Here is a 19,921-nt window from a genome sequence, read left to right as displayed (position 1 = left end):
TCAATTCACTACCACAATCTTAACTGGCTTGTACAGGTAGCTCAAACAGTGTATAGTCCATTGTAGTGCAACACACCAAACTGCATGTTAAGAGTTTTTCCATAGAATACCATTATAAAGAAAATGCTGGCTTAATGAATTAACATTTCAGCTCTTAAATATTCGATGAGAAAAATGCGGTCAGACTTTTTTGGTCTATTAGGAACTGACTGGCTCATGAAAAGTGGCCACTCCTACCAGAACAAAGTCGACGGTATTTTCTGTAATGCTGCAGTTTGCATTTGTAGGCATATTTCCAACTAAAATTGTTCTTAGATACAGAATGCACACAGATAGATAGGTATATGATTGACTGGTGTTTATGAGTCATAGTGAACAGACAGATACATGGATCTGTTTTACAGGCCCATATAAAAGCAATCTGTTTCATACTGTAAGTACCTGTTGAGTTATGGGCGCTGACTCAAGGTCAGCCTGTCAGAATGTTCTCTTCTCAGATGGCATTTACAGAGAGGAAGAAAAAGAGAGAGGGAGAGATAAAAAGGTGGAGGTAGCAGGGTTCGTCTGTTGAAGGGTGGCTTTAGAAATGTGTAGCGACAGCGAGCCTTTACAGAGAGAGAGGTATCTAAAACGATTTATTTACAAATATATGACATTTGCATGTATGTTTCCAAAAAAAAAAAAAAAAAAGAATAAAAAAAGGGAGAGAGAGAGAGAGAGGTAAAATTAGTGATCAAAAAATAAGAGAACAAATGTGTCAAGGATATAAAAAGGGTCTGTGTGTGTGCGAGTGTGTGTGTTTTGAAATGATCTCACTATGTTGGATTAAAGCAGTAATGAAGCACGCTCAGACCATTAGCTGTGTAATGTGTCTCCAGAGAGTCGATGCATCACACCCATAGACACATGGCTGGCACTATAGAATAAGAGGCCGGTACATTAAAGCTATTTGTATTTCAGTGGGTTAAAATTCACTCTTTACCTCATTCTCAGCCAATAAGATGCAATGCTACGGAGGAAAAGGCTAAAGTGCAGGAAGTAACAGACACAGTGGGGCCTAAACTTGTAAAGCTATGGCATTTTTTCCTTGTTGGACACCCGTTCTTGTTTTGTGGGGAAAAAGCTCTGTAGCTCAGACTGAATGTGGACAACAGAGACCGACATAATGTAAAGAAGACTGAACAATGCTGCATATTATGAAAACGGATAAATGAATACTAATGAGCTAATTAGTACTGCTGATACTTTCATCCTGTCCTGTTACTACTATTACTAAATCAACAGTCGTCAGCCACAAAGTTATTTTGTTGTTTAATTAATTAATTTGCAAAATAACTGTTTAGCATTACAATACGATTGGTAACGCGTCCAAAGAAGTGCATACATCATTTCAAATCACGATAAAATATTTTTAAATTGGCGTTTGTTCGGCCTCCTGCGATTTAGGTGGCGTTCCTTCTCAGTTAAGGAGCTTTGTGGTTCACCTAAATAATCTGTTATTATTTACTCACCAACAGGTAATTCAAAACGCGTATAACATCCGTTCTTCCGTAGAGTAGCCTACGCAAAATATCCTGAAGACCGCTGCACGCTTCTTCAAGAGAGAAGCGGGAAAAGATTTGCGAACGATTCATTTTTTTGAGTCGAACATTGGAATGAATCGGTTGTTCCAGGTGACAAAACCGGTCTGAATGAATCATTCACAAAATGACTCTTTTCAGATAGACTACGAGGACGCTTTTTCGTGTTTAAAAAAAGTTGATTATTTTAAATGTAATGTACAGTTATGACATTTTCCTTTGTGTTCAAATTTTACACTGCTTGTAGTGCGTTTCTAATACAGCTGCTGAGGTAATGACTGTAAATCTTTTTTTATTTTCTAACCGCTGAAATCAAATCTATCTGTATTTCCCCTTTTAGAGAGCCATGGAAAGCAATTGCGGATTTTTTTTTTTTGCTGTTGGAACAAATGGGAAAATTCTATATGATATATTTGTCCAGTTACCTCTTCAGGTTTACCCTGCCATAGTGTATGAATGCTTTACAAACCCATAAAGATGCAAATGGCTCACTGAACTGATTCAACAACAGGTAAGGTTCATGCCAGGATATTTTTAATATGGCTATTTTTTTATATCAATTTCATCCAGTTAAGTTAAATGCATGTAGATGCTAGTGTTTCTTTCTGTGGGTGTGGATGGATGATTAAACATTTGCCATTTCCTCCTAACAGAGGGTCACAAAGACACTTTTAGCTGTTTTCAAATATCAAGGTCTGTTTATATAGTGAATTATGGGTTATATCTGAAATGTGCTTTCACTGCAAACTAACAGAGGAGTGACTTAGGCCTGTTTCAACATCAGACAATGGGAATGTGGGCTAAGAGGTTCCCAAAAGGGCTGACGGGCTTATCTTGAAAGATAAACGTATATTTCAGAGGTAAAATTCACGCCTGTCGTTGTATCAGATCAATGGTGTAAACAGTGTGCCATCAAAAGTAGCGACCGTGAAAGCAGAGGCCGAGAAAAATAGCTCAAAACTGGAGATAAAGACAGGATAAAGCACACCTATCTATCTCTGAAAGACATCTCTGTGAAATAAAAATAAAGCTCAAATCAAAATCTAAATGGTATATTTTTAACGGTTCAGTGTTGAACCCTCAGTTGTGAACAAGGGGTCTCGGTGCCTGCCAAGGCAGCACTATGATTATTCAAATGAGTACTCTACCTTACATTTTAATGACTTGTGTTGGGGGTAATTAAGGTGTCTATTAAAATAGAGAATCGTGACGATGAATACATCTTCATTCTAGCTTAACCACAATAACATGTAGATAATTGTCTGAGATTAGAAGACATCATCACTGTTATCAGCCCTCATCTAGAACGAAATGTTCCCGCAACTCAGGCACATTAAAAAGAGGATCAAATGCCAGGGCAGCTGATTGGACCGAACGATGAGCCGTAGGTCTGTTTTTTTGTTGTTTTTTTTTGCTTTGAGCTCTGCATGTAAATTGAAGATGGACAGGCCCTTTTCTGGTGTTTTTAGAGAGCTGCTAAAAATAAACTAGATTTTACCGTTTCTTTAAATTAAGGGGGATTGCTAAAGTGTTCTGAGGGGTTTAACGCAGTGCTGTGCGGTCGATGGTGTTACGATTTTTTTCCAAAAACCAAAACAATGTGAAAATTATACTCCGACATGAACCAACTGACAATTACTCTTCAAGAAAATGCGTAAAATATTGCCCATCATGAAAACTGCTATTTATAGAGTAATAGTGATAGTTGCCTCAGCAAACACCTTTAAAAAAGAAGCACAGAGGGCCAGCACATAAGTATGTTTAATCTAATTATGGTAATTTTCCAGAAAATATAGTTGGATAATGGGTGGATGATTGTTCTGTGTTATAGGGCATTTGTTGGGGTCATGCAGTGTAAAGTGAAATCTGATTTGTTCACTAAAAAGTATGTTGTAGGTAGCTTTTGTAGATATCTAAATCTGGATCTCTATTCTATCTAAATCTCTCCATTGCTATTGTTTTTTTCTAATCAGCTAGTTATAAGAAAACAGAAAAACATTATGCAACTTTTAATTTTTTTTTTAAATTGTACACATAACAAACAACTCAACTAAACAACTAAAATCATTCAAATGAATGTGCACAAAAAAAAAGAAAGAATAATTAAATTAATAAATCGAATTAAATAGAAAGGTTAAACATTGCCTAGCTGTTAAAGTAAAAGAAAATACAAACAGACACACACAAATGGACACATAATTTGAACTTCATTCCAATACTATGCATAATTACCTCGCAAATGTACCGTCATCCAGAAAGCCTCAGCGCACACACAGACATGCACACTGGCATTTAGTGCCGTTTGTGTTCATTCACCCCATGTCAAATCCATCACACACACACACACACACACACACACACACACGGGCACTGTCATTTCATAACATCATGGTAAAATAAAAAATGAAACACTGCACTTATTACTGGAAATTTAGGCTTTCAAATGGTCAAGTCCTTTTGTTATTTGCATAATTTATTCATATTTTTCTTTCTCTCTTTTGCCTTTGCACAATTTCCTCTAATTTGCATAGACTGTCCATTTAAAGGGTCCTTAAACGGAATTATGCCCTGCATACTTTAATTGTTGAAAATTAGATTTAACCTGAAATAAAAAAAAACAAAGCCATTAAAACAGTCAACCAAGTCACTGTGTGAGAATGTAACAGGGAAAAAATGCTAAAAACCTTGAGAAGAAAAAGCTCACTGTAAGATATCTTCCTACGCACACTGGTTTAACACCAACAAACACCTGAATAATACAAAAGAACAAAATTATCTCATTTACCTGAACAACACTTACAGCCCGCATAAACATATAAATTGGGTATATATTACTACAATTGGTTAACCATCCATTTTCCTCATATGTGATGCTAGAGCAAATTTAAGGATCTCTGGGTGTATGTAGAGAAACACCCTCAACGGATGGCCAAAACACATTCACTCTCACACCCAGTGTCTCCAATTTTATCACAATTATATCCATCCATAAACTGCATTATTGCACATTATAAGTGATGAAAAATTGGATGAACACATCACAGATTAAAATGAAGTACTGAAAAATGCTAAGATATTTGAGATGCTTTAATACAGAGTTAAATAACAGACACAGAGAAGAGAGAGAGAGAGAGAGAGAGAGAGAGAGAGAGAAGTAGTGAAGTCAAAGAGAGAGAGTCAAAAATTTGGGCACCCCTTGCAGAATCTGTGAAAACACATTCATCCTGTTCAAATGTTTTCACCCCCCTGCTCTTATCTCATCTTGTTTTCTTCTGGAGCATCAGTGAATGTTTGAGCTTTTTAAAATAGTTGTGTTTGAGTCCCTATACTGTCCTCAGTGTGACAAGATGGATCTCAAAATCATACAGTAACTGTTGGAAAGGGTTCAAATATATAAAAGATGATGGAAAACTGAAGAATCTGCAGGACATGGAGAACAGTTTTCAGTTTTAATTGTTCAGAACAAACAAGGGACTAACGAACAACCGTCACAAAAGATTGTAGATCATTCAGGTACACACAGTATTAACAACTAAGGGTTCCCAAACTTTTGAGGGGGGTTATTTTAATAACTATTTATTTTGCCTTGTGGACTATATGTAAACATGTTCTGTGTAAAGTATCTTACTCAAGGCAATACTAAACAAAAAATAACATGCATTTTGTATAATCCCTCTTATTTTGTTAAGATTTTTCACAGATTCTGCAAGGGGTGCTCAAACTTTTGCATACCACAGCTAATTAGTACAGACTAAGCATAACCCAAACACTATTTCTAAAAAAAATTGATTCACACCTATATTTGTGCACTTATAGCATAAATGTTTACTTGAATGTTTCTGTGTTTGTCCAAAAAGTAAACCCCACAAGCAGCGTTTCAAATCCATTGAACACAGCAAACAAAGCCTTAAGATAAACATATTTAATTAGCAAATTGTTTACAATACTCCAAAAGTCATGAAAACAAACACAATAGAGTCGATTGAGAATATGGCAACACACGCTCTCTCTTTTTGACCGCAATAACTCACAAATCAGTTCTAACTGTAACTGTATTTTATATATTGAGAACATACGCTGTAAAATGCTGTATTTTGAAATGGAGAAAGGAGTCACTAAACCACTAAATGTGGTATTAACACAGTGTAACATCATGTGTGGTTGTAATTCACCTTTAATACCAATTCCAGCACTCAGAAATACCAAACACAGCTGTCCAAGTCTTGGTGTATACAACAAAACACCTTTAGATAGTTTAGTGCACCATTACTGCAAACACTACAGGATTTCAGAGGTTTCTGGCCAAGGTTTTGTTCATGTGGAAATCAACCTTATGATATGATTATGATGTACAGTTTTCCATTCTCACCTCTGCTGTACACAAGGATTATTTGAGGACCCATTAATTCAGTTTGGTTATACGTCACATTCTGTAGTAAAAAAGTAAAAAGAAAGAAAAAAAGTACAGAATACGAGGGGTTTGGGTACATCAGGATTCTTCCAACATTTTTCCAATTACAGCTGAGTCTTTTATTGGTTGCCAAAAGTTGACAATAACTCGGTTCCAAAACCTGGCAAGCAGACTGGTTGCCTACATAAGCAACATCCTAATAATTCAACCTCAAATGGATCATCAGAAACACTCAGACTTGGTATGTAAATAGTGAGGTTAGCATGTTGCTAACTACTTCATAACAAAAAACATAGCGCGTGTACACAAATTTTAATGTACGATGTTGGCTGTTTGAGAGTGTGCTCACTAGGTTTAGGAATTGAGTTTTGCATAAAATGCTACAGACTAATGAATTTAGAACTATCTACTAAAATTATGTGAAAAGGCAAACAAGCCTCTTAATGCCTTACTTCTAAATTTTTAAACCCTTTTAATAAGACGACAGATCAGGAACTGATGTGATATTGATCATTTAATAATTCTCCTAATTTTCAAAATGATCAAGACAAAACAGAAAAGACAGAATTTCTGTCGACAGAATAAAACAGGTAAACCCTCCAAATGACCACAATATTAAATCGTGATGTGGAAGAAACATTTCTTTTTAAAAACAAAGAAATATAAATGGCACTTTTGGCAAACAGCTGAAAAAAAACCCATTTAAATAATGCCTGTGCTTTCATCTAGACAATTATAAATGTGGGTGGTAAAGTAAGAAAAAGTGTACTGGTTTATGTCCTAATCATTCAAAAACTATACAATAACTTAAATAACTCTCACATTTTAGCTTAAAGTTTGCGATCAACAGGAAAGTTATGAACAGACTGAGCATGTGATAACACAGTAATACCACGGAAACAATGATGCGCTCCATTGCAGAGCGTGATTCATCATCATGATTGGGGTTTTTTCCATTCAGTTCAGCCGATTTGGTTCAATTCACAATTCAATTTTGACCTGATGGATCTTTAAGCAGCCTTTTCAAGGAATTCCTTCCATTTGTCTCCTGGAATGAAGCCAACATACCCTCTTGCACTGAAACTGGACAGAAATAAAACCGGCAAAAAAGTATTCACACAGAGGGAGTGATTTTGGCTGAACATTTCCTTGTGATTTGGCTCCCACACTGCTGCTTTGGTGATCGACTTTCATAAATAAGTATAATATCTTAATTCCCCTTGACGGGGTTCACAAAGAAGGGAAAGGAAGTAAACAGAAAGATTTGTAGTGAGCTCAGCCAAACATATTTCCAGTGCTTGGGATAAAGTAAACTCTACTTTTAAAAATGCACAAAATCTAAAGTGAAGACAAACACGCAAAGTCATGCGCTCTCCTTCTCACTGAGCATTTTCACACTTGGCCCTTAAGGCAATGTTTTATTTTTGGTGGCCAAGCAGGCCAGGACCGTCTCAGGAAGTAGCCGGAATAGTCTGAATTCCATTTGTTTTTATGTCTGCAGTAATGTTTCACTCAACATTTAGACAAAGATAGTCTACAACATTGAGACAACAGCAGAAATTGGTGGAAAAAAACTGAACAGCACTGTAATTTTTATCTACTACACATTTTAATCGAACAGCAAATATTAAAGCTGCAGTTTGTAATTTCATTTGGAATTATAAAAATAAAGATTTTTAATTCAAACATTCTCCTCCACTTGACATGTCTCGCCACCAAATTCACACCAATCGTTAAGCCCATTGTCGGTTGGTTGGGACACTCAAACAAAGCGCCACAGAACCACAGTGATTACATTTTTGGGAACAAACATACAAATAACTGACTGTTACGTCTGCATATTAACCTACGAAAGGAGAATGTAATTTCTCACAGGAAAAAAACTACACGCAGCAGCTTTAAGAACCTAAAGGACTGAAAAAAAATTTTGCATAATATTTCATAGAATGATCTTGTATCCTCTATTAAAATGCAGCAAAAGTGCATACAAAAACATTTTGCTTTGGACCACCTGGTTTCAAGTCAATTGAATTGGGTTTGTTCTAAGGACGGTACGTGAAAACGCCCTCTTCTTCTATGTTAGACACACAGGCATATACGCCATTTATCTGACAGACACTTTCCTGAGGTTTTATCTATCTCTCCCACACTCACGCACATGGATTTTTTAAAACAATCAGGATTTGTCATTCTCCTGTGGAAAGAGGGGAACAGGATTTACAATTAAAGCTCACCACATAAATAACCATTACAAGGCCACAAACACACACGCACACTCAGAATGTACACCATGGCAATACGGTCAACCAAAGCTAGTGTCCAACCACCACATCTGTTACCGTGACTCCTTGTCCCCAATGCAGCCGCAACGCATCCATTAGATATATAAATTCCCTTGATGTACTCTACTATCTTTTGGAATGAAGGAGTGAAATCTTTCCATCCCTCTCATCCCTCAGATATATGCGTCCATCATGGAAGATATACTGGTCTGTCCGTTCCATCAGAGTGAAGAGGTCAGTGTCTCACAGTGACCTGTTAAACTCAGCTAGGAGGGGCATAAGCATCATTGTCCTCTTTCCAGAATGGAGAAACCTTCTGGGCAGAATTCCCCTACTGCACCAGTATTTTGAGGCCCCCTTTGCACTGAACCCCAACTCTATGGCTTTGAGCAAGTCCCTCTACCTCCGATCCACTAGGGGGAGCACTCACACTTCATCAGCTCAAGCACTTCTGGTTGAGTGTGAGCACAGCCGCTCAAGGTGTGTTTGTGTCAAGGCAGAGATGTTGATGAGAAGTGACAACAGAAGTTGAGGTAGATGGGAAGTGTTGTCCAGATGTACCATTGTTCCGTCCGCTCATGGCTACCGTGAGATTCTCCAAGCTTCTTAAAGAGTCTCCGTGATTAGCTGGCTTGAACGATGAAGATGTTACATCAGCCGATCGGTTGAAACCATTTTGCTTGTCTACCGTTTCATCTCCTGAAGGTCTGTATAGGGGGCTGCCTTCAGACCTAGAGTCTGAATTAGAGTTGCCGCCAAAATCAAATTCCTCAAACACTCCAATCTCGCTCTGAGTTGATGGGTAATACGACTTGGAAAGGCTGCTAGCACTTGGGGCATCGCTTTCAGAGACACTGGTGGCTGGGTATGAGTATCCCACAGCTGTAAGAGGGTTAGGAGGAGTTATACCTGCAGGTAGGTATGCCGAAGGAGGAGGGGGAGGACTGTAGCCAGCAGGAAGAACGGCCTGTGAGGGGTAACGGGGGTTAGGGTAACTGTATGCAGCTAAGTTTGGTGAGGTGTTAGCATTGTAGGTTGATACCAGACTGGCATGGGAAGGGGTAGGGTGGAAAAGAGAGCCACCGTAAGTGCCTACAGGCTGCAGGAAGGGAGTGCTGTAGGGAGTGCTGCTGTACTCCTGATTCCCAGACTGACTGTTACAACTACTGCTGGAGAAACAAGGCTCCGTAAGACTCCCACTGCCTATAACTGGTGAGTTACATGCACTGACAGACACATCCGTCACACTGAGTGGTGCTTTGGGAAGAAGCTCGGGGACACAACCCAACGGAGGGTAGACACTTTCCAGCCAAGGCTCTGCCTCCACTTTCCGTCCATTAAGAAGGGGCGGCCCGTTATTCATCACACTGGGTCCTCTAACGCTAACGGAGATGGCTGTGTCTGGGTATCCCATAAGTCCACTCTCACAGGGTAGATCCAGAATGGCAGAATATCTCTCTGCATACCTCTTGAGCAGGTTAGAAGCTGTCAGAGCTGAAATGTCATCGTTTGCCCACGAATGTTGATACACTGTAGCTGAGGTCGAACCTGTTAGCCTTGGATCCCTAAGTGCTTCGATCTTATGCCCTGGTGAACGAGTGGTGGAGGTGATGTCATAGTGTTGCTCCGCCCACTGGGACTGCTCAGGGCTCCACTGCATGGTCACGCCTGCCAGCACAAAAAAAGTACATTTATGTCAGTTCAAACTCGTGGAACTTAAAAATCTAAAAAATCGGAAAATATAAATAACATACGAAAAGCCTCTAAATGTGCCGCCCACATGCATTTAACCACTCCATATGCTACAATATATTTCTGTAAAAAAAAAAAAAACCCACTAATTATGCTTATTATTCTACCTTATTTCCATCGCAATATAAATTAAGTGTGCTACACAAACACCACTGAGAGAAAATGTGAGCAATTTAGGTTAATTAACGTTATTAGAAAATTACCACAGTTCCAGATAATGACCAATTCTGTATAATCATCTTGTCAAAAAAAAAAACCATAAGCACAAAAATCTTTCACAAAAATGAATAATAATATAAAACAATCAAGTGAAAGACAATTAAAAAATGGCTTTTACATTTTTTTTGAGGCATACACTATCAGCTCTTTTACTTCTTTAAATTTACATAAGTTTAAATTCAGCTGTGTACGTGGGAGGGATGGGATTCAGCTGTGTACCACCCCCCAACACACACACATAAGCACATACACACATGTTGGTATTTGTGGTTTATGAGGACTCTCCATAGGGGTTATGGTTTTTATACTGTAAAAGCTATATGTGCTATTGCCCTTCACCAACCCCACACCTAAACCTATTCCCAGGAAACTGTATGCATTTTTAGATTTTATTATGGGGACATTGGCAGTGTCCAAACCACCTTCGAATTATAATACCTCTATCATACCCATGTCAGTAAACAAATTTGTGTCCCCATAAACCACAACAGCATACACACACTCACACACATAGAATAGTGCTGATGATATCATTAAGGTCTGATACTGAGATACAGCAGAAGGCTTCTTCTCAAGTGTATAAAATAAAAGCTCTTTAATGTAATCAAGGAACCTCATATTACATTCTCTCTGTCTCTTTCTCAGTTTCATTGACTCACGCACACCACGCGGGAACATAATATTTCAGCATACTGTAATAACGACTGATCAATAATGTAGCTCTCGGCATTAGCAACTGAACCCGACAACAGATGTTACCCCTAAAAATACTGCATCTCTGTCATTTCAGTTTCACACATACAGTGCTGCACCAAAATTTTAGTTTTTGAAACAAAGAGCTTTTCTTCTGCATCGAACTTTGGCATATGGCTGTACAGAGGGAGAGAGATGGGGGAGAAGGGAAAAAGAACAGAGAGATAATGTCCTTGAGCCATAAAACATAACACATAAAATACTTCTAAGATGAAAAAACATTGGATTTTTTTCACTTTGCAAGCACTGTGGATAAGCAAAACCTTGCGCTTCAGAAACAATCCAATGTTTTGTCAAAATGTAATAAAGAAAGAGACATATACTCCATTTTACAGCAGATGGATATTGATTTTGGGCTGATGGAGCGAAATTTACATGTTCTATCCATCTCAATTAAAAACTGCCCAATTACATTCAATTCTATCAAGCAGCAAATCCTCCTGATCGATACATGCAACTTGAGGTCATTCAGTGTTGTCTCGTGGGAAAAGACTGGACTTGCAAACACACACACACACGAGGTGGAGCAACTGGCGCCGTTTCCCTGGAAAGACTTTAACTGACATAAATTAGGACTTTGAAAGTCACTCAATCACACTCTCAATAGCTTTAAATGTTAAAAACTGAAGTTGTAGTTTAGCACACGCTTAACCAAAGCGACTTACAATACTGGGCACAAATCACACTAATGGCAATTAGCAGGACAGGTGGCTGAGAAATGGTAGGATAAAAGAAGAAAAGCACAATTAAATGACAAATGATTAAAAGCAATATACATAACAGATACGAAAGAGAGAAAAGCACAACTAAATGACAAATGATTAAAAGCAATATAAATAACACATACGAAAGAGCTAAAGATGGCTTTTAACAACTTCCTAATTGCTTTTTTTCTCTTTTAATGGTTGAGCCTAGTAAGACATAATAGTAGTCATTAATTCAGTATTAATTTTTAAACGCTTGCCTATAAAAAACTTGTAAATTTGTGTGAAGATGTGTGTGAATAACAGAACAGAAAATATGGAATTTTTGTATATTTACATTTAAGGTTTTAGCCACATTACACCGATAACGCACCTGTCCTCAACGAGCCAGCATGCCAAAATGGGTTTGTTAAGATGTCTAACACCGAGAACGAACAACTGCAAGAACAGAGACTGAATATAAAACAACCTAAGAGGATGAACTTTGTCTAAAATAAATCCTCAGTTAGAAACAACATCAGTCAAACCTCTTGAGAGCAGGAATTCACAAAACAGTGCACGGAGAGTTCTTCAAAAGAATTACACACTAACTCTTTAACAAAGCACTATATATCATGGAGTGGGCTATTTATTAAACGTGGAAAAAAGAAATATATTCTCTGGCTGTTTTTTCCAACATTACATCCTCACCAGAGTCTAAAGCCAAAAGCGATGTGTCGTAAAGTCCAATATTAGCTGCAGTTTGCTGGAATGTTCCCTCAAATGCTGTCTTTTTGTTGTATTCTACAGAACTACCTGGACAATCCCATTAGCCGCAAAGCTGCTGATCTAGTTTGTGTGTACTTTTGTGTGTGTTAAAGAGTGTGTGCCGGTGCTTTAGAGAACGACTTTCTGTTGTTCCAATATACCCCCTGGCTACAAATCCTCCGGAGAAGGCCCATCACGCACACACACACAGAAGTTTTTAAAGCAACGTTCCATACTTTAAAGGTGGACATTTCATTAGCTGGTTGGTTCTAGCTGGTTCGCTCGCTGAAAATTTGTTAGTTGAGCTGTAGCGTCTCTTTAAACAACTGTGCGTGTTTATGCATGTGCGTAAATGCATATAGACTACTATTTAAAACCAGAAGCACATCGACAGACAGATAGACTCACTTCTCCTAAGTGAAATCTCAGGTTTCTCCGGCAGCAAAATCAATACATCTCAGAGGCTCACTCACACACGCGCACACACACACACACTGCATCCATAAAATGCTTTTATTGAGTAATTAAACAGCCATTACTGTCGCCAACAGCAAAACAGTAAAACGGATAAAGCCCTTCAAACAGGATCTACACAAAATCCTTACACACTCATACACAACCTAATCCAGACCATTGGCTTTAGTAAGTACCAAATTCCTATGGGTTCCTGATTTCAACACAAACCAACCAAAACAAAAAGCCACACAATTACCCAATTCTGTCTTTAGGAAAAATGGCCACTATTTTACAGAATTTAATTATTTTATTAAAGTATTTTACCCAAAATTTAACCTTAGGTTTTTCAGACCCATATGATTTTCTTTGTTTCATCAAACAGTGGACATTACAGTGGACTTCCATAGATCATTTATTCCACAATAAATGTACATACACTGATTCACATTATATTAATACAGCATATACATATGTCAGATTTGAAAGTTGCATCAGTCGATAATGACTTAGATTTGTCTTTTTAACACAAAAAGCTTTATAAGACACTAAAAATGTCAATGTGAGCGAATTATCATTCCTTTATGATGCAAATTTTTGTCGTTTAAAAGCCCATGGCCACTATTCCCATTATATGGTCAAGAGCAGCATGAACGTTCTGCTTAGCCTTTTCTTATGTATTCCAAAGAAAAAGAAAGTCATATGGTTTTGGAACAACGTGAGACTAAGTAAATGACGATGAAATTGTAATTTTCGAGTGAGTAAAGTATAATATTCTTCTATTTATGCTGTTTACTCCTCAAGACATCAGCCAAATACTGCATGACACGAGCCACAGTGCTGCATAGACCATATTATCTATCTAAAAATAAAACAGAAAATACATTTGATACAAAACCACACTCTCTTTTACTTGACACAAAGGGCATGCTTTTCAGCGTGTGTGTGTGTGTGTGTGTGTGTGTGTGTGTGTGTGTGTGTGTGTGTGTGTGTTAGCTGATGTGAACAGTTCTCCTGTTGTGCCAGGCTGTTTGACCATTGTAAGAGTGGCAGGGTGGAAGCCCTCTAATTCTTCTTTAATGTGAATGAGCCATTCACTCTCAACGTCCTCTCTTCAAAACGCCTGACTTTCAGCCCTGGCCTGCTGAGTGCTGCAATAGAGAGAAAGAGGGAGAAAGAAAGAGAGGGAGGTGCAGAGAAGTATGACAGAACGTAGCCTCAGCAGCGGAAGGTCTATGAATGTTTAAGCTCAGAGATCGAAACCTTTGTCACCGTAAAACGACGCAGACCGTTAAATTAAAAATTTAAGGTGAAACCAGCCACAACATACAGTTCCAGTTTGATCAATTTGCAAAGCTGATACAAACATACTTACATCTCTATGACTGCTTGCATGTATATTCAGAGATGAGTTGCCAAAAAGAAAATTGCACTTTTTTTGTTGTCATTTTAAAACTTGATCTTCCTCTTAAACAGTTTTTACATTTTTATTCAATGATGTCAGTTGGTGTTGAATTGGACGCATTTTTCTGACATATATAATGGCTGCTTTTCACCTTCAATCTCATATTTTTCCTTTTAATTATCCTGCTTCACTTGGAAAACTATGGGTTAAATAGACTGCAAATTGCAATTCACATGAACATTCTCTCTGAAATGTATAAACGTTATAGGTTTGAAGCACTTTCAAAACACTTTATTTGCGTGACCTTCCCCGGCTCAACCAATAGAGTGACTTTGGGACGGAAAAATGTGTTGAAGGTGTTCTGGAAACCTGTTTCAAAACTTAGGTGACATCAGTGGCATAGAAACATGACACTTTAACTTTGATTCAAATGAATCAGTGCGAATCAAACATTTAAGAGAGACATTCACGGCCAAAAAGAAACAGACTAAAACAGACAAGGCAACTCTTTTCTATCACGTCTTTCCCTCTTCTCTTCTTCTCTATTCTGAAGATTATTTAAAACCTCCATAAAAGACATAGCAAGGGCTTAAATCACTTTCATATCTCTCTAAACGAGAGGCGAGCGCCTCGCATGTCAATGACCAATTCAATTCCACACGCCATTTTCCTCTGCTAATTAACACAGTACCGTGTTCATTTAGAGACACAATGCAGAGCACTGGGCCGGGGCAGGCTGGGCGGCCGCATGCCGTCTGCTGCTGACATCGGCCTTTAATAGGGCTTTAGCATATTAAACAGCTCAATCATCTCTCATATGCACACACACACACACACACTCAGACTGGATAGATGCATTAGTTTTCTGTGTAATAGGGACAGATATGAGAGAAATGAGAAAGTATGTGAGAAAATCTTCATTAGTCACTCAAAGACACTTTCCTCTTGTCGCTAAATATCTTTAGATGTGTGAAAGGAGGGATTGAGCTAGAGGGATGGAGAGGTGAATGAAGAAAAAAGTGGTGTTAGATGTAAAGGATAGAGAGACAATTTCCTCATGAACACTGTCAACACTGAACTTTTACCATAATCTGACTATGAAAGAGGAAGAAGAGCATGCAGATGGTTTATCCCTATAGCCATCAAATGGGCAAACACAGTTAAGGGTCCAAATTTGTTGCAAAAATTATGTTAAATATTCAAATATGTTTTTGCAAGAAGTTTGTCAGCTCAGACTTGTCAGGCAATGCACTTTGATGAATAACATTTGCTCACTTAACAAGCTATACAATAAATATACAACATTGACTTCTAAAACCTGTTTTTGTAATGCGCACTCAATGTAACATAATAATGTAATATATTGTTATATAAATACATTTTTCAATTAACTGACACTGCTAGGCTTAATTACACTGGATACTTGTCTAAAAACAGAAATTATATTGAATAGTTTTTTAATTAATCGCAATCAATCAATTCTAAAAGATTTCACTTTTCCATTTTTTTCTAACTGTAAACAATCATTTGTTTTGTAGTTTGTATCTTATTAAATGTCCCTAATATCACTTTCCATCCTGTTAGTCTTTTGCAATATCCGTTTAACAAAAGCCACTTCCTAAAATACATCATCCTACAGGATGTAGGGAAAACATCAGCATAAAAAAACACAGTAAGTATCAGCAATGGACTTCATATTGACAGTCACGCACAGTTCCTCGCTAACATATTAATTTTTTTTAATGTAATTCAAGGTATGACCCTAGTCTTCCACCTTTAAGTCTCAAAAACGCCTCCGCTTAACAATAATTAAGGCCGTCTATACACACACACACTTCTAAAACTACAGTGAGCATATTTCATAAAGATGGGTATTTATACACCACCACGACCGTAACTGTCTTGAACAATTTTAAAACAATTAAAGGATATAAAAGGATTTAAGGGAATAAATTAAAAGAAAGCACATACAAGAACCACAATTTATTTAATAAAGCGATAAAGCGATCTGTCATTTTGATTCGATTCATATCAGAAAGTGACATTGACGAATGCTGTTAGCCATTGACAAGTGACAAAAATTAGCCATCATCATTGAGAAAACACGTCCCACTTAAAGTCTGAAACACTAAACCTCACACAAACCTGTTGACCTAATCAGATTTAAAAGCTTTTGATGGGTTTAAAAGCCTTTCAAAGAGCAAAGATATCTTTAAAATTCTTTTCAAGGCGTTTCACCACATACGGGCCGCTGTAGGATAGCCTATAGAAAACAACTAAACCTGTAGGCTACACACAAGCAGAACAATAAAAGACAATGTCACTCGATGATTGATGTTACCCAGCTCGCCCTGTGAAAGTATAGTAAGAAACACACGCACATGGTGGTTTAACTGTCCCTTTCTAATTCACCAATGCCCATCAAACTTGTGATTTATTGTGTGACTTGCTCAGTGACACCACATTCAGACGGATAAACAACAACCCGCGCAGCTCTGACTGAGAGGCAGACACGCAGACGGACAAAGAGAGACGAGGGGAACACCGGAATATTGGAAAATGAAGTGTTGTCATTTCGCAATACATCTGAGTCCAAATTATGCACATCTAACTACCCGCGCCACTGTGCGCTCACGGCTGATTTCCCGCCAGAATCCCATCACGGCGCGAGCATTCATTACGCGCTCGCGCAGCAGTCGCTCTGCCCGCGCGCCCGACTGGAGATACAGCGCTACATGATTGCGGTCTGTAACCTCCAATCTCAACTCTCCTTCCCCTGACGCGAGCCGGCAAAATGCTATCATAGCACTGAAAATCAATCACGACCAGTATGAATGAAATATCCGAACGGGAAGCAGATTGGGGAAAAAAAACGTTTAAGTGGGAAAATATAGGCTAAGAAAAGTGAGGAGAAGTGGCGAGATTTAAATTGTTCCGACACTTTTATTTAAGAGAGCTGTTGTTTTCGTGGTGCCTGTGATTCGAATTCGTCCTGGGTCACGTCCCGATCCCATTACCCTCTTTACTGGCACTGTTTACTCTCTTGACATTTCTGCCAGGCAATGGTTAGTACAACTATTGCACGCGTGCGTATACTTGGGATAATAAAACATTAAAACGATCCGTGCAGGAAAACGTCACAGAAATGCTGCGTGTACAAACAAAACGGAGACACGACCTACCATATACACCGCTGATCATATTGCTTGACATCAGCTAGGTGATTGAGAGTGACAGAAAGGATCGAAAGGCTCACTTCAGTGGTTTCCACAAAGCGTGAAGAGTTTCCAGTAAGTTGGAGGACACGCACCACATGCAAATAAACAGTGCTTTGAGCGGACAGGAACACCAAACTGTGGAGAAAGAAAGGAGAGATGAATAATGTCAAATGTTTACTATTAAACCTATATGTGAATTATTTTTTTCATTTAAACATTTTATAGCTATTAACATTTCATGCAAATATAATTTTTTACATGTAATAAAAAAAAGTGCTATGAAAAAGTCAGGCACTATTTATCCATAATGTTTTTCTATTTAGCTCCTTTCTACATTCTGCACAAACGTAGCCTATTAATTAGGCTTTTTCGCAGTAGGCGATCTTTCTGTTGAGTTCATTATCGCAAAACAAGCATTTAGCTAATAAGTATATTGAATCTGATTAAAATGCCATTTAAATTGTGTTTTGCATTCATCGCTCTGGATTGTTTTGGCAATGCAATATTTAAATAGTCTCGCGAAGGACACGTCGCTGGTATAACAGCTAAAGTGAGATTTATAAATGAGTAAGTCGGAGATCATATTGAATTGTGCTGATAGGTGAGAACGTCTCTCTGTCATTCTTGCCTGGACACGCAACACATACACACACGGATCAGTGCTGCCTTATTATATTAATAAAACTTCTTGCCTAGTGCTCAAACTGTCATAATTTCATGCTATTAAGTGTAACGCCGAACATAAACTGCGCGCTGTGTTTCGCTCGGGCCTGTGTCCGAGTGTCCGAGCGCGCTGTCCGTGCTGTGGCATGGCCCCTCTCTCTCTCTCCGGTACAAACGGACAGCTGGTGGACACAAACAAAGTGAAAGATTTACCTGTTCAGCGCCGGAGAACGGCGACAGCGTCCAGCCGTGCTGCTCAGAGCGGGGGATGAGGGTTACTCCGAGTCGGTGATGTTCTGGAATGCTTCCAAGTCAGGGCTGGAGAGACTGACCACTATAGAAATACTGACCACATCTACTGCCATGTTGGAATTCCAGAACCTCACGCCAGCTGCCGAAAAGAAAGCGGAGAAGCTTCATCTCCGACTGCGCATGCGCTCTACCGGACTCCAACTGAGAGTCCAGTTTCTCTCTCTCTCTCTCTCTCTCTCTCTCTCTCTCTCTCTCTCTCTCTCTCTCTCTCTCACGCACACGTAGTATATCATGTTAAACACCATCAAAGCTAGCGGGTTTAAACATCCTTTGGGAATCCACTTAAATATACAAATATAATTCCTATCAATTTATTTGTGGCAAAGGACAACATTCGCTGATGTTGTACAAAGATGTGACAAAGGACGGGAAGTCATTGAAAACAGCTGTGAGTACATTTTGTGTTTTTGAAGGGTCATAAAAAGGCCATGCAAATTTGATTATAGGACTATATATACATATATATAGGACCCTGAACCACAAAACATAGCATAGGTGTCATAAGGTCCAATTTTTTACATTTAAATTCTGAAAAGCTGCATGAATAAGCTTTCCATTGATGTATGGTTTGTTAGGGACAATATTTGGCTGAGATAAAACTATTTGAAAATGTGGAATCCGGGGTTGCAAAAAAATTGAAATATTGAGAAAATCTCCTTTAAAGTTGCCCAAATGAAATTTAGCAATGTATATTACTAAACAAAAGTTATATATTTACGGTAGGACATTTACGAGATATATACATGGAACATGATCTTTACTCGAAGGGACACTTTTGGAATAGGCTCATTTTCCAACTCCCCCTTTTGAATCCATTCAGCTGATCCGAGCACTTTTAGAATCCATGATCCAATTAGACCAGTAGCTTCGCATTCCATAATGACCAAAGAGTTTCCATATTTTTCCTATTAAAAACTTGACTCCTCTGTGGTTATATTGTGCAGTAAGAAAAGAAAAAGAAAAGTTGTGATTTTCTGGGCTCATATGACTAGGAACTACACCCTCATTCCGGTGTAATAACCGCGTAAGTTTGCTGCCGTACCATTGCCACAGCAGGCACAATTATATCACGCTGCTCCTGTGGAAAATATTCCCCGGCGTGCAAGACATGCTCCCTGTGCAAGCAAGAGGGCCTGGCTGTTTTCAAGCAGTGTGTGATGTCACTGTGCCTGCTGCAGCCAAGTGTACGGCAGCAAACTTCCTTGATTATTACGCTGGAATCAGTGTATAGTTCCTAGTCAATTCAGATTTAAAATATCGCAACTTTTCATTTTCCGCCGGTATTAGTACACACTATAACTACAGAAGAGTCTAGCTTTAAATCCAAAAACTAACCAAACTCATTTTTGAATGCGATGCTGCTGGTCTAATTGGATTCAATGATCTATGCTAAGCTATGCTAAAAGTGCTATGGCCAGACCC

At 38.5% G+C, this 19,921-nt stretch overlaps 1 protein-coding gene across 1 annotated transcript; it reads right to left on the bottom strand.

The window, feature by feature from the left end:
- Window positions 1-4,733: 4,733 nt before the first annotated feature.
- Window positions 4,734-18,605, bottom strand: LOC122346495 (fidgetin). The gene is made up of 3 exons (XM_043241160.1): window positions 18,401-18,605; window positions 17,489-17,659; window positions 4,734-9,941 (listed from the first exon to the last, which is right to left on the bottom strand). The coding sequence occupies exons 2-3, from the start codon at window positions 17,517-17,519 to the stop codon at window positions 8,749-8,751; spliced, it is 1,224 nt and encodes a 407-aa protein (XP_043097095.1). The 5' UTR covers window positions 17,520-17,659; window positions 18,401-18,605; the 3' UTR covers window positions 4,734-8,748.
- Between the last annotated feature and the right edge of the window lie 1,316 nt (window positions 18,606-19,921).

This window comes from Puntigrus tetrazona, chromosome 6 (genome assembly GCF_018831695.1).
Source record: "Puntigrus tetrazona isolate hp1 chromosome 6, ASM1883169v1, whole genome shotgun sequence".
Classification (NCBI taxonomy): Eukaryota; Metazoa; Chordata; class Actinopteri; order Cypriniformes; family Cyprinidae; genus Puntigrus; species Puntigrus tetrazona.
The sequence above is the reverse complement of the archived record's forward strand: the minus strand, read 5'-3'. Positions and strand labels throughout refer to the sequence as shown.